Below are 24,957 nucleotides of genomic sequence, written 5' to 3'. Positions count from 1 at the left end.
TGGTAAAGCCTCTGAGCCTGCACATTATGTAACAGTCACTCTAGGTGAGGAACACAACACCCAGTACTATTCTATTCAAGCCGATTACTGTCACAAAATGCTCTGGTTGTTGCCTTCCACGCATCACTGTGTTCTTTGGTTTAAAGTAACATGATGTTCCTATCACCTTTCAGGTCTTATGTCAGTGTTTTTTTGTTTTCCTCTTTCTTTCTGCTTAGAGCATACACTGTTCACTCAATGCTAAGCTATTATAGACAGGCGTCAGGCAGCGTCTTGAGCACTCTTGTCACAAAGAACATTCATACAGAACTGGTAGGTCTAAAAGGGCAACAACAGGTAACATGTGACCAGCAGGCCAGCGTGAGGAGGAAGTGATGCCCAGCTGTGGACGGCCAGCCAGGGTGTGTGCTCAGTCATGTTTCCTGCTCCTCTTCCCTCGTTGGAGACCAAATCGCTCATTAAAAAACAACTTCAGTGGCGACTCCCATCATCAAAGCACAAGCGCTTTCACTCTTCCTGGCCGGTGGCTGTAAATCTGCAGCAAGCTGGTCATTGGGGGGAATAAATGTTGAGCCTAAATGTAAGAATGCACTCATGAGGAGATTACATTGCAACACTACCCTGTGACTAGTACATACTGGCTAATAGTCTCACACACAAAAACACATTTCCCACCAGAGTCAAGCCACTTTTAAAAGGAACCCCCTGGGGAGGTGTGTAACCCAGACAGAGTATGTGATCTGGGGTGAACTGTTATCACACACAGGAAACAGGCGAGACTGGTAGCCTACACAGGACACGTCCTAAAACAAAAAAACTCCCATTTAAAGCCTTTGTGTATCAGCTGTGAGGGGCCTCTTCCGCATTTGTACTCCTGTTTTGTTTTGAAACAAGTGTTTTGGTCATGGGGAGGCAACAATCTGCAGTAGTTTTATGGACATATGGACAAACATTTGCGTTTCTGAAAAGTACTATTTTTGGACACGTCAGCAGAAGAGCAGAGAGATAAAAGCTAATCTTTTTCCTCAGCTGAGCTCCTATTTAAGGGGCTTTAGCCATAACTCTCTGCGTCATAATAACTCATAACTGTCCACAAAACCCCAGTCAACCTGCGGTAGGCTGCGGAAGAACACTGGATCATTTGTGTTCTATTTGCAGAAGATCATGTTTTTCTTTGAGCATCAGTACTGCCATCACCTTGAACCACAAATGCATAAAACAGTCATTTGTGATTCCTCAAGTTTCTTTTCCACAAAAAGCCTCGAGAAAGAGTCTGTTAAGGTGAGAACATCAAGCACTAGTCACAGGGTTAAAACACCCTAACAGCACTAAACAGATTTGTCTTTGTGTCTATTTTTACACAGCTATTGAGGCTGACTTAGCACTTTGGTGGAAGACCAGAGTCACTCTCTGATCTGAGATGAGTATGTTGGCAGAGCTACAGAAAGAGAAACTGCAAGAGAGAGTGAGATCGATATGCTAAAGGTAATTAACACACTGCTCGTAACTCTCATGTCAAGTTACACCCAACATACATGCGTACTCACAAAAGTAGAATTATTGACATTTATAGCAGTACATGCACACAAAGAGCCAGCCATAACATAACACCTTCAATCAGGAGGAAATGCAGCACTCAAGATCAACGAGATGAGGAGGAACCGTTGCTGTGAGTGAATATGAGTGTGAGTGTGTGGGGGTTCAGATGGGTGAGACTCAGGAAATGTTAGAGTCTTATAGAGCATTTGCATCAGACTTTTCTCTTAAGTGAAGGCAGCTGTATGAAGATGAAACAGCCAAGCCAGAAGCAATTTAACGACGGCCACTTAGTAGGAAGTAACATTACATGCGCCCTGTCATGTTTGACTCAAATGCACTGCAGAACCATCATTGCCCTAAGTGTGCGTGTGTGCGTGCATGTGTGTGTGTGTGTGTGTGTGTGTGTGTGTGTGTGTGTGTGTGTGTGTGTGTGTGTGTGTGTGTGTCACATCAACATCCATTCCTCTGACTTTCAAGTCTGAATGCAGGACTGTAGGTCATGTCACTGGTTATATGGCCATTGTTTAGGGAAGGCAATGCAGACATTCAGGAAATGGATGCTGGCGACTCAGACTGTGTGTGTGTGTGTGTGTGTGTGTGTGCGTGCGTGCGTGCGTGCGTGCGTGCGTGCGTGTGTGTGTAGAACTCTTAACGAAGCACTTTTATACTAATAAAGGACTGGCTTTTCTAAAGCCAGTTGAGTAGCACTTGAAATGTTTTTGCTCTATGAAACCTGATGTACTTATATGATTCTGTTTTCTTCAAGTTGTATTTTGTTGGTCGAACGCACGTAAGTCGCTTTGGATAAAAGCGTCAGCTAAATGCAATGTAATGTAATGTAATGTGCGTGTGTGTGTGTTTCAGTTGGCCCTCGAGACAACCTCATTGCCCTCCAAAACATACCAGGCATGCACACACAAACACCCAAGCTTAATGCAGCCTGCTCAAGGGCTGCACAACATGGGAGCAATTAAACACCGTCCTCTCTTATCAGCAGCCGACTTTCTCAGGGAAAGAAAAAAAAAGACGCTTGGCTGTCATTGGGTAAACCATCGCTTATGCGACAGGAAGTTATCCTTCTCCTCGTGTTTATTTGTGGCCTTCCCATTTCCTGTCAAACACACAAACGCTTTGGTGGTACTCAAAGGCTGTGTAAATACACACATAGATCCTACATGATGAAAAGGACCGGCACTAGCTCGCCCACCAGCATAGTCATACAATTACACAAACTGTTTAAATTAAAGCTGTGATTGAAATCCCCTTTGTGTTGATTTGATCTTTTGCAAAGTTTGACAATATGCTTAAATGCTGATGATCATGTCAACATTGCATCACCGAAAAAAGATGGACACAGCTTAACACAATGTGTCGAGTGCATGTAGCGAGATCTGTCACCTTCTCTTGTTCAATAACACTATTACAAGAAACCTCTTCTCTCCAGACGCCAATCAATAACTTCAGCAGAGCAGCAGCCACCAGCTGTCTAAGCGGCTTCTCTTTTCACCTTCTCTCTTTGCCTTTTTGGCAAACACCACCCCCCCCACACTTCCTGTTACAGTTGCTGTGAACAAGCACAAAAGAAGATCCACTCAGCGGTTGATTGACAAGTGACTCTGAAACCTCCCCAGGGGAAATGGGGCCATCGGTTGTAAGGTTCGACTTAAAAGGCTCCTCTACTTGGCCGACCCCCATCCTCAACCCCCACTAGGCTCAATCAATGGTTCCCAAAATGAGGTTGGAGACCTCAGTAGAGTCCATGCTGAAGAATAGTAACATTTTGCTGTTACTTTGTATTAGTTGCTTCACATTTGCACATCAAGAGAAGATGTAAAGATGCCTATTTTCTCTTAATCTTCTTATAAAAAACTCTCATTATGACCAATTGGGATTCATTAGCTGATGACCGGCTCTGAGAGGGTGTGAATCAAAGACCACCGCCTCAGCTCTGCACACTGCAAAATGAGCATGATTGCAGACCTAGCCCCAATCCCATTTAAGTCATGAGTGCCAGCACAGACACATTTATGTGATCTCTCCCAATCTGCATTTGGTCTTGTCACAGACAATCGATGGGCTGCTAAAATCTCCTGATACAAATCCAGGAAAGCCGGTCTGCTGCCCAAACTGGGTGCATTTTCAACAAAGGCAATAAATGACACAGCTCTGAAGGAGAGCATGTCTTTGTGCCTGATTCATTTGCAGAGGTAGGATTTTCTTTTAAAACACCACAGGCCTCTGCTTTTCAAACCTAGTTAGGGAGCTAACTGAGCCATACACATGCAATATGCTCACTATACTTATGATATACTGTAGGTAGTTGCATGTGAGAATGATAATTCAAAAATGTGGGAGGAGAAACGCCCATTCTCCTCCCTGCACCTGGCTGCAGCTGTCCTTGTCACTCCACCCAATGTTAAATGATGAATGCAAGCCTCTGCTTCGCACAAAACAGACCAATGCAGTGGAGAACTTATGCCCTCAACATAAAAACAATCATATGGAGATAGCGTGGTGCTGTCACATGCGTTTCCTTATCAATACTGTAAAGAGCACCACCCATGTAGATTATAAAACCAGGTGCTCTTGTCTGTAGCTGTACAAATAAGGAGTGTAGTAGTTAGTGCAATAAGACTATTGTGCAGCATGCATTTAATTGACCATAAGGAGACACATAAACAATGTGATAAAATAATTTGCAGCAGACAGACGTCGGAGGCTTACCTCAAAGCAACCTTCACACTACAGTCATTCTGGCTCGCCATGATCGGTTTCAAGGTTCACCGATGGGATGTGCAGTATTTCGGATATGTTGCGTGTTCTGCGTGTGTGCACCGGAGGGAGCTGGTCGTCTCAGGTCAGCGGGAGCAGCCGTCAAGACCTGCTGGCGGTGAGGTACCTCGTCGGGACTCCTCCTGCCTGCTTCTCCTCCGCCGTGGCGCTCATTTCTGGCTCCCTGGTGTTTGTCATATCGCAGAGTTTAATCTAGTCTTTCCGTGCTCTGTCTCGTCTCAGTCGCTACATCCTGTTTGAAACGCGTTTGAGTGAAGCATTTGAGCGCTCCTCAGAAACCACACCGTTGCTCTGAGAGACGCGATCACGTTGAATCCATGCTGAGAGACCGTAAACTGAAGGGGGTAATGCTGCCTTCAGGAGCTGTCGGATATTTTTGAATCCACAGCTCTCTCAGGCCTCTCCTAAACTCCCCATTAAAGAGGGGTTGTATGGAGGATTATTTCGCCCAGAACTCAGCCACTCTCAATCCATTACCATGGATACCGATGGATGCAATTCTGCTGCTTGTGTACATACAAACACATTCCCAAAACAGAACATGTGCAATGTGGCAACCCAGTCTCACGGCATTTCGTGTTCACCAACACGATTTTTGATCTATTGATTCGTGTTCACCAACACGATTTGCTCTTTTTCTCCGGTCGGGTCGAGGAAGACCGGAAGCTGTGTGGTTCATAAAAACATGTTCTTACTCAATATCAAGCCACAGTTATTGCTTTTATTTGAAATCGTATAATTTCGGACTTTTGTTGCCGTCTGTGAGGAAAATAAATGGGGCTCAGAGCCTCAGAATACGGAAATCTGTATTTTTAAATATTTGTTCCTTCTAATTCGATATTCTTTTCAAAACAACACACTGTTATTTACTCACCAATAACACACAATTATCCTTGCTTTTATTTATTGGTTTAATTCCATAATCTCGGGCTTTTTTGGCGTCCGTCAGGAACTGAATTTCAAAATAAAAATAACCGGAAACAGACGTAGGCCTATAAGGGACATTTCGAGCATCATTGCGATTGTCAACATTTCTGAGTTTAGGATGGCTGAAGACACTACACTACCCATAATCCCCAGCTATCGTTTAGGACTACAGTCCCCGTAAGGTTACGCCGAGCGTCAAACAGCTGTGTGAAATGGAACGAAACCACGCCAGACTATCCAAAACTGGAATCGAACGCCCCCCCAGAACTACACATGCTGGCTATTGTGTTTCGCAAAATGTTCTATGGGACGTCTCTACTGAACGTTTTCGTTTTTCCCACAATTAGAAGTTGCCAGTATTAAACACATTGGTGTTATCAAATGTAAAACATATAATTAATAAATGGGTGAAAATCGCTTGTGTCCATAATGCGCAGCATTAATACCCACATGACAGCTCATTGTTACTTTGTAATTCTACTCCACTACAATTCAGAGGTTAACCTGGTATTTTTACTCCATTGCATTTATTTGAGTTACTTTGCAGATTCTGATTAATTATGTGAAATATAAACAACCCTTAAATCAGACTTTAGTTACACCTGAGTAAAATTCAGGTAAGGTGATTGTCAAGTGCCAACAATCAGGAGAGATATTTGATAGTTGGTGCTTGAGAAGACTAAACATGTATCTGCAATTGACATGAATGGAAACGAGTAATAAAGTATATTCATTACTCGTTATTCTCTACTAATAGTTAATTAAAGACTGTATATTATGGCTATTTTGCACATCCCTTTCAAGATTTTCAAAGGTGGATTGACATATCATATACACAACTACGGTGTAGTTATGCAATGAATGAAACACTTGGGTCACAGGTTCCTCAACAGTGCATTACAAGACATCTATCAATATGTGTGTACCTCCACCATTAAACTGTCATATTCTGCACATTTATTATTCTATCTACATACATAAGAGTATAATTAATATGTATAATATCAGTTAAAATAAGTGCTTCAACATAATTAACATTGCAGGAAAGCAATATATTAGACGTTAAGTACTTTGTCAGGCTTAATATTTATCTGTAGATAGATACCCCCAAAGTTTTTTTCTTATTTAAAAGAAGACCTTAATCTGTTATTTAATGTTTAAATAAAGGTTAATTCGTGTTTCTGTTTTGCACCTCCTCCTATTAATATCTTTGTACATTCTGCACTAAACTGTTTTATTGTAGAGATCACTTATAGTATCTTCTTGATTTTGTATATTTATATTTTCCCCCTATGAAAGTATGTACTCTTAATATTTTTTTAATCAAATAAAACACAATCATTCAATAACGTGCTTTAACCACTAGGAGGTGCACACAAGGTACACACAGCCATAATAACTTTGTATTATTAGTGTAGGACACTTATGTTTTCGTACAACATCTGAAGATGTGTAGTTTTATTCGTGCTTTCACATAATTTTACAGCATATTGCTATACTATTTCAGACTCAGTATTTACATTCTTACATTCAAAGAAAATCAGTAATATCTTTAAAAACTACAGTCCTTTTATATCAGCTGTGCACCGTTATGGTGTAAATATAACCTATCTGTGAATTAGATCAAATGTAAAAGTCAGCCGAATTAGTGTTGATACTGCAAGGAGACGTATCGTGTGAAGAGAAATTGAAGATGTTGTTTAATTGTTGAATATATTTATGATCCACGTCAAGTATTCAGTTTCGGCGGCATTTTCTCAGTTTTTCCAAAGGTCTTCTCATCAGGGCTCTATAAATAAAGAACTACGGCAGATCTGTAATATACAATGCAGCCGAACCGTGTATTACAATGCCGTTATGTGATGACTTTCAAAGAGAAAAGCAAGAGCGCTCGGAATTAAGTATTATTTTATTCTTTTAAAATGTTTTCCGGATTTCATATCATATAAACACCAAATCTCAGCATGCATTGCGGCTAAAACATCCAATAAACGAGCTTAAAACCATAGCTGAGGATCTTGGGTAATCGCTCGAAATGCCTACATCTGTTTCCGGTTATTTTTATTTTGAAATTCAGTTCCTGACGGACGCCAAAAAAGCCCGAGATTATAGAATTAAACCAATAAATAAAAGCAAGGATAATTGTGTGTTATTGGTGAGTAAATAACAGTGTGTTATTTTGAAAAGAATAACAAATTAGAAGGAAAAAAAGATTTAAAAAATACAGATTTCAGTATCCTGAGGCTCTGAGCCCCATTTATTTTCCTCACAGACGGCAACAAAAGTCCGAAATTATAGGATTTCAAATAAAAGCAATAACTGTGGCTTGATATTGAGTAAGAACATGTTTTTATGAACCACACAGCTTCCGGTCTTCCTCGACCCGACCGGAGAAAAAGACGTGCTGCAGGCAGTAGAAATACATTGCTTTAAAATCGTGCTGTGCAACACGGAAAAAAAAGGGGCAAATCGTGTTGGTGAACACGAATCAATAGATTAAAAATCGTGTTGGTTAACACGAAATGCCGTGAGACTGGGTTGAATGTGGGCACACACAAAAAAAGGAGAATTCAAATCCTATACGTATAGTGGTAGCCTATCCATCAATTTTATATATCACAGGAATAGATTTGGGGGACATATTAAAACAGCACTTGACAAAACTGATGCATCAGGGGCCAAGAAAAACCTATGAGTCGAGATACACAAATCATTGACTCTACATTTCACATAATGCAACTGGATATCATATTTTATTAGATCCTCAATGCCCACATAGTTCAAACCATAAGTGCAACATTAGAAAAATATAATAATTTTAAACTTTGGAAAGCTCCATGCAAAACCACAAAAGACATTCATCTATTTTAATATTTGTAGTTGTAGCCTACTCATCCTCAACAATAAACTAAACGTGTGGTGCCCAATATACCATAATAAAAACTGTAGGCTTATATTTTATATCTAGCACATGATTTTAATGCAGTACTGACACCACTTGTTTCTGAATGCGAAATAGAGTGAAATTAACATAAAAAAAACTCATAAAGTTTGCCAGTAAGTAGCTCAAACTATCACTGAAAAACAGTAGTTGTAACTTGTATCTAAGATCAATTCCACCACTGCACAATGATAATATAAACGAGTAACAAAGTGATCTTTTCAAATTAACCTCTCTAACACAATATTTCGAGGAGTCCCTGAAAGCAGCATTGATCGCTTTCGACTGACATGCATTTGGGCAAATTGCTGAGTTAGATCCGCCTCCATTGAACATTGGAGACCAATCAGTGGCTCGACAGGCCTTTGTGTCCCCGCCCATCGGCACTCCCACATCGGGCTCTCGAGACCAGTACACCTACCGCTCACCGACTGCTAGGGGCCACATCTGTGTCTGTTAACCTGCCATAAACAGGGGGGCACTGTTCCCATGACAGAGAGGAGGGTTAAAACGCCTTTAGGTCAAAGGTTGTAACTAATGCAGGGGCTATTATGTTTTAGCAGAAGATGGAGTTCCTTTCTCTGGTTTGTATGGTAAGTTACACTCTGCTCACTTCCCTGTCCTGCTGAGTCAGATTTCTTGAAAAGAGGAAATCCTTTCTCTTAAAGGTTGAGTCAGACAGCCATTATGATTTCTTAATTTCTCTCTCTGAAATATGATTTCAAACAGGATTTAGTGGCATGAACGTATACAAAAACAGTAAAGCCAAAGCACACTGTACAAGGTTATTACAGCTTGCAAAATGGTTAAAACATTTAACAACCATGACAACAATATTTTGTTGTGTAAATATCAAGGAAAAGGATCACAATCTCTCTCTTTCTCTCGCTCTCTATATATACTGTCTTCTTGTCAAATCTGAATCTATACCTCCAAATAGTGTCTCTTTCTCTCTACTCAATTCAGTTTCCTCTCACAGCTGTGTCTGTTGGACTTCTTTAATCGATCCATCCAAATGACTTCACACAGTGCCAATGCAGCTGTCAGTGCTGTTGGCAGTGTTTCAGCCTGGCAGGATTCAAAATGTACACTTGCAGAGAAAACTCCAGTTTTTCCAAATCCTCGTCCACACTATGACTCATATTCAAACAGTTTGCCAATGACAGCCATGTCTAAACTCCAGAAAGGTATTTCCCAATATAACGTAAACACATTTCAGTAAACTATTACACAACTCCAGAAACATACCACATGACATGGGTTTTTATAGGCTTACATATAGTATGTAAGATTGTATAGACAACAGCTCCGACATCAATTGATAACAAACAATTGTTTCTGTCTGAATGCAAAAAAAATCTCTGCACAGCCCAAAACAATCACTTTTATGTAATGGATCACAGATGATTGCATGAACTATAACCCCATTCTGTGTGTACAGAGGAGTTTATGACTTTCAAACTGTGTGTTTCTGTGTGTGTTGGTGTTCTGAGGACCAGGCGGCGATGTTAGTGCTACGTTCCCCCAGAAGCCGTGCTTGATTCCACAAGATTAACGTCCAGTTATAAGGATAAAGTTACAATCCTCCTCTACTGGGAACTGGCCTCCAGCAACAACAAGAGTGGTGCACACAAACACACACTCCCCTGTTTTCGTCCGGGGAACCTTTAAGACCAAGTCTTATATAATTAGTCTGCACTGTGCCCCCTAAGCTTATTTATAAGTACCTTTCATTCCTCTTTAGGCATGTTTACAGTTTTCAAATCCACTCCAAAGGATTTGTTCCCCGCATGCCAACTCCTCAACAGCACTTTAATACAAGTATTTCATAACCATACTGATAGCCTTAAGATATTTTAATATTGCAATTGCCAAACTGCAGCATAATCCCTATATTTAGGGCTTCATATAGTCAAAATGACAGCACCGTAGTTACATAAGAGTGTTAAAATACAATCATTCCAGCTGCCCTCGGGTTCTGGCAGTCACCGTGAAGTCAGCAATTCCGTCTGCCTCTTTGGATTTGATACCACACTTCTAAGGCAACATGTGCGCTCTCACCATAGGCACACACACACACACACACACACACACACACACACACACACACACACACACACACACACACACACACACACACACACACACACACACACACACACACACACACACACACACACACACACACACACACACACACACACACACACACACACACACACACACACACACACACACACACACACACACACACACACACACACACACACACACACACACACACACACACACAACACACACACACACACAACTTTCCCATCTTCTCATTCCTCCAGGAGGTGATTATATCCTGACCCGAAAACAAGATGACTCATACCCTAAATGTACTGCTATCTCTTCAAAGCTATTTTTCACATTTTTGGAATGTATGATTCTGAAACAAGACATATATTTATATTTGATGACAAATAATGTAAAACACAGATAATGAGAGAAAAAGCATCCACTGCTTAATTTCCAGCACAATATGTGATTTGCATGTGTGCAAAACCCACAGAACTTGTAAATTAATCAAAGAAGATGAATTTGATGCCAATGTTCTCCACGGTTCTCTTTCACTGCTCTCTGCATCACATTACCTATTTCAATGGAAAAGACCAGAAATAAGAAGAGATGGAAGACGAAACTGCACCCTAATATATTCTGAATCTTTATTCTTTGATGTCTCTATAATCCTTCGCATGCATTTTCTATATTTGGCTTTGAAGCTCCATAAACTAATCCCCCATTCTTTACCGTAACAAAACTGTTTGAATTGGCCAAGATTACGCAAACACACACGACTCAGGCCTTTGCAGAGAAAGAGGAGCACTGGCAACAAAAAGTTGAATACAGTTGTTTCACGTTTGGTCTAATAAGTGTCTCAAGATTTGTAATGGTTTCTATGTTTTATAATTAAATGCGTGTGACAGGAGCTGCTTATGTGGTTTAGATTTATGGTTGCAGCTGCAGTGGCGTGATGCAGAGCAGGTCCTTGGACCCCCCACAGTGCTTCATCCCATCGCCCTGCAGAGCTCTGCTAACAGCGAGTAGTGAAAGTATGTGATTCATGCAAGCTCTGGGTGTTGAAAAAGAAAATGACAGATATCATACATCAACAATGTGATGATAATTTAGGTTCAGTATCATTATTGCGTCCGTGCCAAACACATTCAGATATATTCTATTATTTGTTTTAATGTCAAGAGTTATTTTATAGACTGATATACGTAGATATAGGGCTATAGCCTAACAGCCCCTCTCAAGCTCACTTATTAACAATTGATAATCTCATTTGTTTATTCCTAGAGTCTTATTGTCTCCATTAGCAGGAGACTGCACCACAACAAAAACAATAGCCCTGCTCATAGGCACACAGCAATCATGTTTTAGCATACATAATATTGTATAGATATTTACTGTAAACCTATCTTAAATTAGCTTAAAGTAATAATATATGTGAATGTGTCATTTTATTTAGCAACAAACATATTTAAGTACTTTTTGATTATATGATCTCAAAGTAATATCTATAAACATTATTTCTCTTTGCTCACAGCTCGAACCAAAGAACGTTTTTAGAATGTATTCAATTGTATCCTGCAATGAAGATAGCTACAGTAAATATCATTCTATGTTATCTTCCAGGGTAACCACTCTTTCATGACACATTTTCTATTCTTAAACATGCTTAGAAAAAGCAATGTAGTGTAGCCTACTTTCAGGATGCATGTACAACAGCCAAGAAGAGCCTGTGTCTATCATACATGTATTCACGGAGAGATCGCCATGCATTGGCATAGGATGAAACAGTAGTGAGCGATCAGTAATGAATCATGAACATGATCTCCTGTAGGGAAGACCTACATTTCAGCTTCTTACCCCAGGGCACACGCTGACCCACACTCTGCACCGTTTCTTACCCAGGCTCGGATGCTTCCTGCTGGGCTGTGACCGGGCAGGGGCTGGGGGGGAGGCTGGGCGGCTCATAGTGGCTGCTGCAGCCTCGGGGGGTTTCAGAGAGGTACAGCAGCCACACTCATTGATGGATTTACTGCTGCATCACATGGCATCAGACCAGTGTGCGTGTGAGTGTGTGTGTGTGTGTGTGTGTGTGTGTGTGTGTGTGTGTGTGTGTGTGTGTGTGTGTGTGTGTGTGTGTGTGTGTGTGAGTGAGATGAGAGGAGGAGGTCAACAAGGAGTGGTTGTTCTGTGGTCCCCTGCCCCAAGCCCTTTGCATGCTGTTACTCACACTTTCACTAATTAAGTAAATGTGTGACAGTTGATATCCGCCCAAACACACACACAGCCCAAGGAACAAGCTGCACCAATTAATTTAAACATTAAAAAAAAAACTATTTGTCTGATACCCCAAACGTTGGTACCCATCATGTACAGACAAAATACACCAGGGTGGAATATGTAATAATGTTGTGTATAACAATGCAGTTTTAAACATTTATTCACATTTTGGATTGAGGAAAAAGCTTTCTGAAATCCTATTTTGTTTAAGACTTTTTTTAGAGAGACAAATTATGAAAGGGGGGAGATTGAGGGAATGACACACAAAAAAGGAGCCCAAAACATGAGCCCAAAGCCCTACCAAGTGAGCTCTGTGGCAGCCCTTTAAACCAGAATGTAACTGAATACATCAATGATTTTTCAGATGTCATAGAGCTTTTCACTTACTCATTATAGTAGTGTTGTGTCTCTAAAATAGTATCATTATCTAATTATTTCATGTGGTTAAATGCTCTATCATCTTGCCCCATCACCTCCTCACTCATCTCTTAGGCGGGAATCCTGCTACTTGTTTCTATGGAAACAGCCTCTAAAGAGAGCAGGCAGAAAGGGACAGGAAGAGATGCTGAAACGGCAGAAAAGCCTCTTTGTGCTCTCAGATCGCCTAAAGAGGGTCTAAACGGTTCAATCACACACACAACTTCTACCTCAGGCTAATGGGAAGATACTATGACCATCACCAGCCTTCTGGATGTCACTTGATGCCATAAAAGCTTTATAAATCCTTTACAATACTCTGTGTGTGCACATTGTTGAATATATTGCATTTATTTACAACATCTACCATATGTAAATAATCCAGTATTGTAGTGTCTTGCTCATGATTTGTGCCATTTCACTGTAAGGAAACATTTAAATGAATGGATCCATTTAAAGCGCTGTGACTAAAAGGTTTGATCTCATTATGCATTCATGGAAGAAACCCAGGCATGCACATACACACAATTAAAACACACATGTGCACTTGAAGGCAAACAGTAAATCCCAGCAACACACAAGGACACACAAGGACACACACAAAATCTCACTCCATTTTGTTTCAGAAAATTGAATTGCTGCTCTTGAATAACTTGATTATAAACAACCTCCCTCACTCTGGGGCGGCATCACTTAATAAAGCTAAGTGCATTGCCACACTCATACACACACAAAGACACTGCAGATCTATATATCAACCACCTATTACATGAACCACATCAACAACAGCAACAATATTAAGTGGGACTAAACTGAGATGAGCAAATGTCACTGACATGATGGGACATTAGGGATTAAAGGTCAGAATTCAGGCTCTGAGATTATTACAGTATTCAGTCAGCCAGGGGATTGGGCACTTGAGTATTGGCCGATTAGGATCTCAAAGCTTCCAAGAGGTCAAATATGTAAACTATAGTCATGTGAAAGGGCTTCTTCTGTGCATTCATATGTTGTCACAGTACAGGAGTATGTGGGCCAACGCATGCTGCTGTGCTGGGGGGAAATAATGGCATGTGACTGTGACAAAAGTACCACAAACAAGAGTTTTAATACTGCTTTGTCTGCCGTAATAAATTAATGTTGCGTGGATAAATACAACAGATTCAATAATGGACATAACACACATTTAATACAAAACATAGGTGAATATGCATGCATCAGAAAAAGGAAGAAAAGGTAACATCCTCCATAATCACAGTTACATTTATGGGTTTACTGGCCACTATATTTCACAGGGGGGGGAACTGTTTTTCTGCTCTATTTATTGAACAGCTATAGTTAACAGTCACTTAGCAGATTTGACAAAGGAAAGGTTATAAAATATAATTAATTGTTATAGATTTAACAACCCAAACATAGCTCCACCTCAGCCAGCCACAACATTGAATTGCTAAATACACATCAGTAATAATATTAGCCATATAATGTAGTGCTTTGGAATTTCAACTAAACATACATAAGTACACAATTTGAATATTTCTATCACCTGCGAACCCCTGACACTTGACACCAGCACTCACCACCACCAAAACCCACAAGACCTTCACAAGTACAAAAGTGAAACCCCTGTGGTTTCTTATGGTAACACATCTGGGATATAGAGGTACAAAGTTAAATTCCTTCTGGTTTCCTAAAGACTGTAATTTAGATGGTAACGGAGAAACATGTTGGTTAAACTGAAGCTCTGTACCTCCATCTAGTGTTAGATAGTCATACATACTAGTAAGTTTGTCTCTTTCTATTACTGGCTCAGTCTTTTGAGTTATAGAATAGGCTCACATTCCTTACAACAATAATCACATGTGCAGCACATGTAAACAGTTGTTTGCAGCAACTGTTCCATGTGTTTATACGGACTGTGAACAGGAATAACACACTTAGTGATGGTAGTGATGGTAACTCAGTATAATCATGAAGGTGTCTGTCTGTCAAAGAAGTATTGTTAGTTCAAAAAGAAGAAAAAAGATGATAAAATATTACAGAGTTACATTTAATATGAGTATAATTTGAGTGGACAGACATTAAAACATGAATCTATAAGTAAGGCTGACCACAATGCTTGGCTGAGTTGCTGTGCATCTGCATTACGGTTTCTTATCTGAACAAATGTGTGTTGGTTGATAAAAAACAAAGACATCTGAAATAAAGAAGGGAAGTAAATACATCCAATGCCCTTAAAAGTGAAAGTGGGAAAACCTTGCTTGCCACCTGTGTTACTCTATTCTGCAGATCTTGTAACCATTAAATATGCATTACCCGGAGAGCAAAGGCACTGCTAGCTGATACAGAGGGGAGGAACAGCCAACCTCACATTCACACACTGAAGAAATCCTTTACTGCGGCTATGGTACACAGTACTTTAGTTTATGGAGATGTATGACTTCTGTGGTGACATTAGTGAAGTTAAACATAGACACTTCTTGAGGTCATACTCTTGGTCACTCTTTAACAGCTTCACAGAAGTAAGAAACACCAAAAGAAGGTGACTTTTGCTACTTTTAACACCATCCAAGGGACTTTTTCATTTGTGTAGCCCTCTCTGTCACCATGCTCCCGGCTGTTGAGGCTGCCAAAATCTACCACACCAACTACGTGCGTAACGCCCGGGCCGTGGGGGTGCTGTGGCAGGTGTTTACCATCACCTTCGCCGTCATCACCGTGGTTGTGTTCATACAGCCCTACTGGATCGGGGACAGCGTGCACACGCCGCAGGCCGGATACTTTGGCCTCTTCCACTACTGCATCGGGAACGCACTCACCTCGGAGCTCACCTGCAAAGGAAGCGCGATGGACTTCGGCTCCATCCCGTCCGGTGCCTTCAAGACCGCCATGTTCTTCGTGGGGATCTCCATGCTACTGGTGGTGGGCAGCATCGTCTGCTTCAGCCTCTTCTTCTTCTGCAACGCAGGGAGCGTCTACAAGATCTGCGCCTGGATGCAGCTGGCCTCCAGTGAGCCCCGTGCACGGTTTGGTTAACGTTTGTAACTGTGTAGCACATGGAAGGTCCTACTAAAAAGAGCTGGAGTTTTGTATGATTCACATACAAACATTTGTTTTTCTCACATATAGCCTCTTGAATGAGATTTTGAATTGTGCATTACAATCCCAATGTTCTTTAAAATAGGCCTATAAGATACAACATGTCATAATGCATTACAAAAAATGTGAAAAAAAAACATAATTGTATTCTTACAAAGTATAGCTCCAAAAGATGGCATCTGTGTATTGAGTTTCTTTATGTCTGCACACGAGCATACTTGTAGTACCACACTAGTGAGAAAGGTATGCCACCCTAATAACAATTAACCTTAGCCATTGTTCCTACTTTACCCCCAAAGAAAGGACCCAACCAAATGTCAGTTTCTGAGTTCCAATGAGCTGTTTATCTTTTAAACAAGTCTAAGTACTCCTCAGACAAGTAGGAAATGCTACACTGTAGAAATACGTTGTCACATGTCAAAGTATTGTATTCAAATGTTTACAACACCAGTTGTTCCTAACTAATGTATCTACTGGGATTATAAAACACAGGTCCGACATCTTCATCCCTGAAGTAAAAGTACCTAAAGTTGTTACATGTTGTGGAGTAAAAGTTCAATACATTTCCTCTGAAATCTGGTGGAGTTGAAGTTTAAAGCATGAAAGTGAATAACTTGAGTCAATGTGTTTTCGTTAATTAACACCACCGGACAGAAAGACAAGAAAACGCACATGCAACATCCATATAGATTTAGATATTTGTTTTGTAATATGTGAGTGGAATATTATTTAAGCTTGGGTACAACATCCAGCAAACCCATTTCAGTAGTTCCCTTTAACACACGCTGCACAGAGGAAAGTGAAACACGATTCTGTTTCTGAAACATGAAGCAGCTTGTGAACAGATGTAGCTGTAAATGAAAGGACAAGCCTGTAATGAAATAATGAGATTAACCTCGAGGTGTGCCGTTACACTTTCTCCTCTCCCTCTGTGTGTGTGCGTCTGTTTGTAATTAGGGAACAGACTTGATAAAGTGAGTGTGACAACTTTGTGAAGGCGAAAGTGTGTGTGAGGCTCAGAAAATGAAAGTGTTTCTCGTCACCTGATAGTTTACTTGGCTGCTGAGGTGGGACGGCACAAGGGCGGCTGTCTTTCTGCAGAGTCAATAATGGATGAACAAGGTCAATCTCTGGAGTTGAGATCATGCTCTGGTGTTGCTAGGCAACTCACCTGCATGTGGGAATGTGTGTCTTTATGTGTGCAGCTGAATGAGTGAAGAATGTATTTCATTTTCTTTCTGGTTGTGTTAGCATTGCATTTTTAAATGGTGGTTGGTGATATTGATGATGAACAGCAGAAATATTGAACCATTTAACATTATATATATAAACATCAAACAAAATTCTCGTTGTGCAGAAATATTCAGATCCTTTTCTTAAGTGGAAGTTAAAATAGGCCTACCACCCTGGGATAATAATCTTCCATTGAAAATTGTACTTATTAAAAGTCTGTAATATTATCTGGTAAATATGTTTAAAGGAAACTTTTAAAGAACTTAAAGCAGTTGTACTATTTAATAATATGTAATTAGATCAAAATTCATCAAGCATGTTTAAGAGCATTTGTTGTTGTGATCATTTATATTATATATTAATCTCAGTGGAACTTTTTGAATGTTTTGTTTGTAAAACCAAGAGTTCTAATCTCAAAAAGTATTACAACTTACATTTCAATTATTAAAAGGAAGAGCAGCACGTGTCTGTAAAAGCTGGAACAATGACGTATTTAGTGTATTTACACGAAAAATGACAAACAGAAAAAAATAGTTTCAGCTCAACTTGTAGTTACTGTTGAGAAGTCAAGCCATTGTATATGTTTGCATGCAAAACACTTGATTTGTAAAGTGAGAAGTAACTAAAGCCTCCAAATACATGTTGTGCAACTTTTCCCTTTGAAATGTAATGGACATGTATAAAATGTATTGAAAATAAAGTACTTAAGTAAAAGTACTTTTTGTACTTTTTCTACAGGATCACCATATCAAAATCCTTGTGCGTTTGAATAAACAAATAGCTAAAAGTACCTGATTTTTAACTGGATCTCATCACCCCTCTGTCGAAGGCACGTGCATGGTGATTGGCTGCATGATCTATCCTGACGGCTGGGACTCGGAAGCGGTGAAGCGCATGTGCGGCCAGCGGACCGATAAATACACTCTGGGCAACTGCACGGTGCGCTGGGCCTACATCCTGGCCATCATCAGCATCATGGACTCCCTCATCCTCTCCTTCCTGGCCTTCAGCCTGGGCAGCCGGCAGGACAAGCTGCTGCCAGAGGACTTCCAGGTGGAGGGGAAAGGTACCAGAGTGAGGGGGGGTTAAAGGTTTCAGAGGGATGGGCGTAAGAGTTAAAGCAGAGACTAAAAGTTCAGACATAACTATCTCAACAACTATTGAGTGGATTGCCATAAAGTTTTATAAAGACATGCATGGCTTTAATGAATCCTACTAATCCTCAGACTCAAGCATTAAAGTGTTCACTTATTCAGTGAAACACCTCAACATGTGCTTGATGGGTTACTTTCCCTCTAGCACCACCTTAAGGTAGACATTTTAGTTTTTTTATTAAATGATCTCAACAACTATTGGAAGGACTACTGCGAAATATGGTACATTCATGTTCCCTAGACTCGAGGATGAACTGTAATGTTTAACATCCACTGTCATTTCACCTCGCATCATCAGATCAAACGTAGTTTTTTCCAGTTCTAATGATATGACAAGCAGCATCCTACTTTTTGTTGAGTGCTGTTAACGGCTAATAGCTAACCATGCTTGCTCTTCTTACATAGGTGTTTTTGTTCAATCTAGTATACCGACACAAATCTATACTAGTGTCTGACGGATGCAATACATCTCCTTTTTATAATGTTTTCTATAGGCTAGATAACTTCATTTCTCTCAATTTCAGATAATGCCTAGGCCCCCTGTGGACACCGGAGGGAAGAGATGGACGAGACTTTGAGGAGAACTACGGACCCGAGATTCACACGTACTGCAAGACTTCAGGACAGTTTATTACAATCTTTAAATAACTCGCCATAAAACGTTCACCCTGTCCTTGAGACATCTTATTAACAGACTTTGAAAACATGCGAGGAGTCACTGTCCACCTCATGACTTCATGTCTTGTTAGCCGATTGCTACTGTATTTCTAGATTAAAACAAGGGAGAGTTAGTGATGTGGACTTTTTGCTACAGCTACGTTTTACTTTGGAGAGAATAGTCACACATGTTATACAAACTCTTACAACTGACACCATTGAAATTAAATATGTTCATCATTTGACATGCAAACTAATAACCGCGGCGTATTTAAAGAACCATTGGGAGTTATTTTATGGGCTAAGAGTGCATGGTAAAGTCCAATAGAAATATACTAATGCTTTAGTCCTATTGGTAATGGTGCACTTCAGCCTCTTGTGGCAGACATTGGTGTTACAGCAACACGCTAAAAGTATCCATAACAAAATCACCCGTTCACACCGCTTTGACATGAAGAGCAACATAAGAAAACTCATACTTTCTGTATTCTGTACCAAACTATTCCTGTACATTAGGCTGGACATCCTAATAAAATACTCTCCAAACTGTTCTCTAAATAAACTTGGATCATGGATCTGTTATTGCTTTACTGTATGGTCCCCCATTAGATTCATGACGTGTGTTAATACAGACTTTACGGGATGTATGTCCTTGTATGATTATGTGTTTCAGAGAACAGGAACACTGCAGTGGTGAATCATGAGGAAGATAAAAGCTAGTTAATTTTGAAAAATGTTTATTAATATTACCTACAGAAAATGAACAAAAGAAGAGCCGAGTCATGGACAGAAGTAGGAGACTTTGTAGAAAAACAAGCAAACATGGTCTTAAGAAGCTTCAATGCATTATTACACCATTCGTTTTTAGTACAATCTACTGTTCTCAAATCAAACACCTCCATGTGCGGCTGAAACACGAAAAACAAAGCTTTCGTTCCTCGAGACATTTTCAAAAAGTGTACAAGAAATAGCTTAACTCTTTAGTTTGCGTCTTTAATATACAGAGCCGAGAGGGAGAGACTAAAGGAAGACTCTTTGGTGCACTGCACATGTAGTTTGATTTGACTGTAAAGTGGGAAACATTATATTAAGCCTTTCTTAACAGGCAAAATATGATGGAGGTATAAAAAGAGCATGAAGGTGTCGTCTTGTGCATGATGTAGGAAAGGAATCTGGATGTTTTTCTATGCTATTTTGTATACAAGTGTTTTTTAAGACAACATAAGATAAGGATTTAAACAAAACACTTAAAATATCTGAAATTACAGTTTGGAGTTCCTGAAAAATAGAGTGAGATTTTTGACGAATATCTTCAGAGCCTGAAATGTAATGATGTAGTCTTGCCTCTGTATAAATGTATAAAAGTTGTATTTTAACATAGCTAACTTAACAGTGCTAAGAACTCTACTAGTCTCTCATCTTGGCCATTAGCGTTACGCACTGATCACTTCTGAGCACAGCTAACACGACGACATGTCATTAGTCAGACTCATCTCTCCGTTTGACAAAATAAAACAGTATGTGGTTTTGAGGGCAAGGTTAACATCGTGTCGCCTTCTGCATTTGTAGAAGAGCAACCTCCTTCTAAATGACACAGTTTGTTATCTATAGCTAAAAATGCAGAGAATATTATGCTGCAGAAAAGAGAGCTGGAGTCAAGGAAGAAAAAGAGCAAGGCTGATAAGTCCTTTACAGCCAGTAATAAAAAAGAGCCATAAATATAGGAAGAGGACCAGGATCTCATTCTATCACCAGTGTAATCCAAAAGAGGATAAAGACTCCGCTCTTTTTATTGTGTGTTTGGGAGAGGAGGATGCTGGCACAATGCAGTCACTTGGATGTGTTGACTGTACGGTTCCCAGCCCGGGGTCTTCAGACCTGATGTCTCCTGTGGTTCAGCGGGCCTCTAGCATGTGAGCCAGGCGTGGGCGAGGCACTGGGCCGCCGTGGCCCTCCTCTCCGGCACCAGGTCCAGCATGGGCAGCAGGAAGCTGCTGAAGGTGTGCGCCTCGTCTTTGGACCACTCGTACTTCTCTACCAACACCTCCATTAAACCCCACGGCTTCAGCTTGGTGATGTGCCGCAGGTCGCCTGGGAGGAACACATCACATTTTGACATCAGACTGCAGAAAAGCCATAAGTGATGAATTCTATTTATGCATAAATTGTAAATATGATATGTATTATATAAATGTTGTGAAAGTGTTATTGGTTGGCATGAATCCACTACAGCACCTCCATGAACTGGAAATAGCTGGACCCTAATTTGCACGTTCTGCCCTCACACTGAGCAGATGGCTGTTTGGAAATATGAGCTTTTGCACCAGATACCTGAGCATATTTGAAGGGTTAACTGGATTTAGTGACAGCAGACAGCTGGTGGCAGAGCGGGCGTGTTTACCTTTCTTGGTGAAAAACTCCTTGGAGTATTTGCCCGCTAAGATCAGCTTCCTGGGAACTTTACCGAGCAGCTCGATGATGAGCGCTATGTGATCTACAGGGAGGAAGAGGAACACACACACTGATGATTGAGCACCAAGGGAAACAGGCCGGACGTTTTAGACTCTGTAGAGTTTACACTAAAAGGCTACAACTTCCCATGAGAACCAGGCATTAACACTCATTTCAGCACGTCTCGTCTATTGGAGTAATGCTCTAGTTAAAGCCTGATATCGGACACACACTGACCTTCATCTCGAGAGTAGTCTTCTCCAGAGTGGGGCTCAAACAGGTAATCTCCAGTCGCCAGCTCAAAGGCCTGAGGATTAAAAACACGTATATGAACTCAATAACATTTAGATGGTTTGGTCACTCAGGTCAAGACCCTGGTTCCCTTACTATAGCTTATTGTTTAACTTTGTCTTAGAATCAGAAACAGGTTTATTACCAGGTAGGTTAACACATGCGAGGAATTTGACTTGGTGTTGTGGTGCATACATAAAAATAAAACAAATTAAAAACACAGATAGAAAACAATTTGAAGAAATTAATAACATTAAAAAATATGGTACAATATAGCAGTATTTAGATTGAAATCTTAGAATTGGAATAAAATGTGTGCACTAATGAAAAACAAAATCATTGTGTGCATTAATGTAATGCATGGAGTTGGTGTCCATGTGATCACAAGCCTTTATTTGTAGGATGTGGCTTCATTCTGAGGTTCAGCCACCTGATAATGCATTTCATTTATGGTTTTTCTTTTTCCTTCGGGTAACTTTCTATATATGCAATCTAACACAATGTACTAGGGATGCACGATATTGGTTTTTTGAAACCGATACCGATAATAATATAATATATATATTAAATGTACCTGTAGTTTTTGCACACCTGGTGGTAAAAAAAAGACTAGTAGTGAGCAAATGACATGAGCATTACTACTATGAACAAAACTAACCCTGGGGTCGTCTCTGGCAAACTTCTTGCCTTTTTCAAAAGCCTCGTTGATAGGTAAAAGCCCCGGTGCCTTTGCAGCTGGCTTTGGATTCGCCGCTAGTTTAGCAGCGCAGGCGTCTTCGTACGCTTTTAACACACCATCGTAGTCCCATACTACCGACGACATGTTTGTTTATTGTCCTGGCTTCACGGCCGCGCACCATTTACGTCACAGCCAGGCATGAGTTAGGGAACGCTGGATTTGTAAAAAACTCCCCTTTTCCTAAACCACTAATACCACAGTACTGGCAAAACGGGAGGAGCCGAGGGAAAAACAAGCGCCCCTCATCCCAATCCACCCACACTATTGTTTTCAATAAACACTATTGTATTGTTTTCTTTTTTTTACCCAAAAAAGATATTGTATATTATCGGGGCTATTAATACTTTCATCGGGATGACGTCATAATTCCTAATATCGGCCCGATAATTATCTTGCACCACTACAATGTACATCAATTGTGATATTAGTTATGGAACATTAATGTTTTCCTTTTGGCTAAAAAAGTATTTCAGTAGATAAGATGCTGTTGGGAAAAATGTAAATGTGTTTACTTGTGGTCAAAACAAGTAGGAAAACAAACAACACAATCCTGACCAAAAACAACACAATCCTGACCAAAAACAACACAATCCTGACCAAAAACAACACAATCCTGACCAAAAACAACACAATCCTGACCAAAAACAACACAATCCTGACCAAAAACAACACAATCCTGACCAAAAACAACACAATCCTGACCAAAAACAACACAATCCTGACCAAAAACAAGGATTGCAAAACATAAAAAGGCTTTGCAAATGTTTTATAGGCAAGAATGTGCATATGAAAAGGTTTTATGAAGCCTGAATGATATCAATGTGATTTGACGACAAATAAATACATTGATAACTCTACATGTATATAGAGTGTGTGTGTGTGTGTGTGTGTGTGTGTGTGTGTGTGTGTGTGTGTGTGTGTGTGTGTTACCATGCAGGCTGTGCTCCAGATGTCGGCTGGCGTGCTGTAGCCGGCTCCCGTCAGCACCTCCAGAGAGCGATACTGCCGTGTCTGGATGTCATCGGTGAAATGTTTTTGCTGCGAGAAGAGGAGGAGAGGAGTCGTGAATGCTGATGCACACCACACTAATTGGGCTGGTGTTTACAAAGCTTTAAAGAGAGCGCTGTTCAGAGTCCTTTATTGACAAATACAAAGCGCTAATGTAGATTTGTACTCACCACCCAGCAGGCGTTGCCGAGGTCAGCGATCTTAACCTGCAGCTTGTCAGAGTTAAGAGGGTCCAGGGGGTTTACTAACATATTGCCTGATGATCCTGTTAAAGAGAGGAGAGGGAGACAGGGGAGAGGAGGTGGGGGATGGGAAGCAGGAGGGAAACAAATGGCAGAATAATGAAGACACATGGGAAACAACCAAGGAAAGTGCAATCTTTCCAACAATTGGGAAACAAAGTCCACTGTTTTCATTGTGTAGACTGAGGCTGCTACCGGAAGGTTCTTAGTTTGCAGTGGCAGGGTTATTACGGATTACATTACAGAGCTACCCAAGGAACTGCTGAGCCAATGGGCCAGGTTGATACATATGTATTAACCCTACTATCACAACACATTTCTGTAAATGCTTAATCTTACTAGAAAACGGTACAACCCACACTTAGTGAGCTACTCCAGCTAAAACTGATCATTGTCATTGTATTGCTTTCATGTGAATAATAAGTCACATTCTGGTTCAGACTGAGGGGCATGTGCTGTAACACGTGATATCAGTGTGACAATGTATTATGAATAAACCATGCTGTGTAAATGTAATGTATCTAATGTGATATCATATCCAGAAATGACTATGAAAACTCAACACCAGTTTCCTATGGCTTTATTTACGTTCTAGAAAAATACACACAATAAATATGTTCTGTATCTTATACAGACAAAGTTAAATAATCAAAGGTTAACTAACCATCCTGGCTGTCTTCGTCTTCCTCCACTCTTTTGGTGTCCTCCCCCTGAGTGTCCATCTTCTCCTCCTCCTTCTTCTTCTCCTCCTCCTCCTCCTCTTCCTCGTCGCCTCCCTCCTTCAGCTCCACGGTGACGGAGTCGGGGCTGGGGGAGGCGGGCTGCTGCTGGTCGGGACCCTCGGCTGAGCCGTTGCAGGTCTGATGCTCCTCTTTGTTACTTAACGTGTCCGGGGTCTCTGTGCTCCTTTCTGCTTGGTTAGCATTCTGTTGGTCCTCCTGCTCCTTCGCCTGCTCGGTCCCTCGCTCCTCCACACTGGCTTTGCTCTCTGCTGCCGAGGCGTGGCCGTTACAGTTCACCTCCATCCCGCTCTCCTCCTTGGTCGCATTGTCTCTCCTCTCATTTACGTTTGGCATCTGTTCCTCGGGAGTGGGGTCTGTGGTAAAGAGACAGTGGGGGTTATTT

The 24,957-nt window shown here is 40.7% G+C and overlaps 3 protein-coding genes across 7 annotated transcripts in view; 1 reads left to right on the top strand and 2 right to left on the bottom strand.

Moving 5' to 3' along the window:
• Positions 1-4,684, bottom strand: part of kif21b (kinesin family member 21B) — a 65,105-nt gene extending 60,421 nt beyond the window's left edge. For 4 of the 5 annotated variants that reach the window (XM_034218295.1, XM_034218300.1, XM_034218299.1 and 1 more), the window contains exon 1: positions 4,264-4,683. In XM_034218295.1, coding sequence (XP_034074186.1) covers positions 4,264-4,304 — 41 coding nt within the window. In that variant the 5' untranslated portion in view covers positions 4,305-4,683. Of the gene's footprint in view, positions 1-4,263 lie in introns of all 5 variants that reach the window. The other variant, XM_034218298.1, reaches the window with a different exon arrangement.
• lhfpl5a (LHFPL tetraspan subfamily member 5a) lies at positions 1,399-19,828 on the top strand. The gene is made up of 4 exons (XM_034218302.1): positions 1,399-1,485; positions 15,552-15,968; positions 18,120-18,356; positions 18,969-19,828. Exons 2-4 carry the CDS (start codon positions 15,566-15,568, stop codon positions 18,977-18,979), a joined length of 651 nt encoding a protein of 216 aa, XP_034074193.1. The 5' UTR covers positions 1,399-1,485; positions 15,552-15,565; the 3' UTR covers positions 18,980-19,828.
• srpk1b (SRSF protein kinase 1b) overlaps positions 19,822-24,957 on the bottom strand; it is a 44,552-nt gene continuing 39,416 nt past the window's right edge. Inside the window, 6 exon segments of the mRNA XM_034218301.1 lie at positions 19,822-21,192; positions 21,503-21,595; positions 21,790-21,859; positions 23,513-23,620; positions 23,761-23,855; positions 24,497-24,928. Of these exon segments, the coding sequence (XP_034074192.1) occupies positions 21,008-21,192; positions 21,503-21,595; positions 21,790-21,859; positions 23,513-23,620; positions 23,761-23,855; positions 24,497-24,928 (983 nt within the window). The 3' untranslated portion in view covers positions 19,822-21,007.

Source organism: Gymnodraco acuticeps, unplaced genomic scaffold, assembly GCF_902827175.1.
Source record: "Gymnodraco acuticeps unplaced genomic scaffold, fGymAcu1.1, whole genome shotgun sequence".
In the NCBI taxonomy this organism is placed as follows: Eukaryota; Metazoa; Chordata; class Actinopteri; order Perciformes; family Bathydraconidae; genus Gymnodraco; species Gymnodraco acuticeps.
The sequence above is the reverse complement of the archived record's forward strand: the minus strand, read 5'-3'. Positions and strand labels throughout refer to the sequence as shown.

Excerpts from the sequence above, each read along its gene's own strand:
- lhfpl5a (XM_034218302.1), top strand. The coding sequence starts at position 15,566 with ATGCTCCCGGCTGTTGAGGCTGCCAAAATCTACCACACCAACTACGTG. Across the intron at positions 15,969-18,119 it reads CTGGATGCAGCTGGCCTCCA|GCACGTGCATGGTGATTGGC; the intron begins GTGAGCCCCGTG and ends CCTCTGTCGAAG.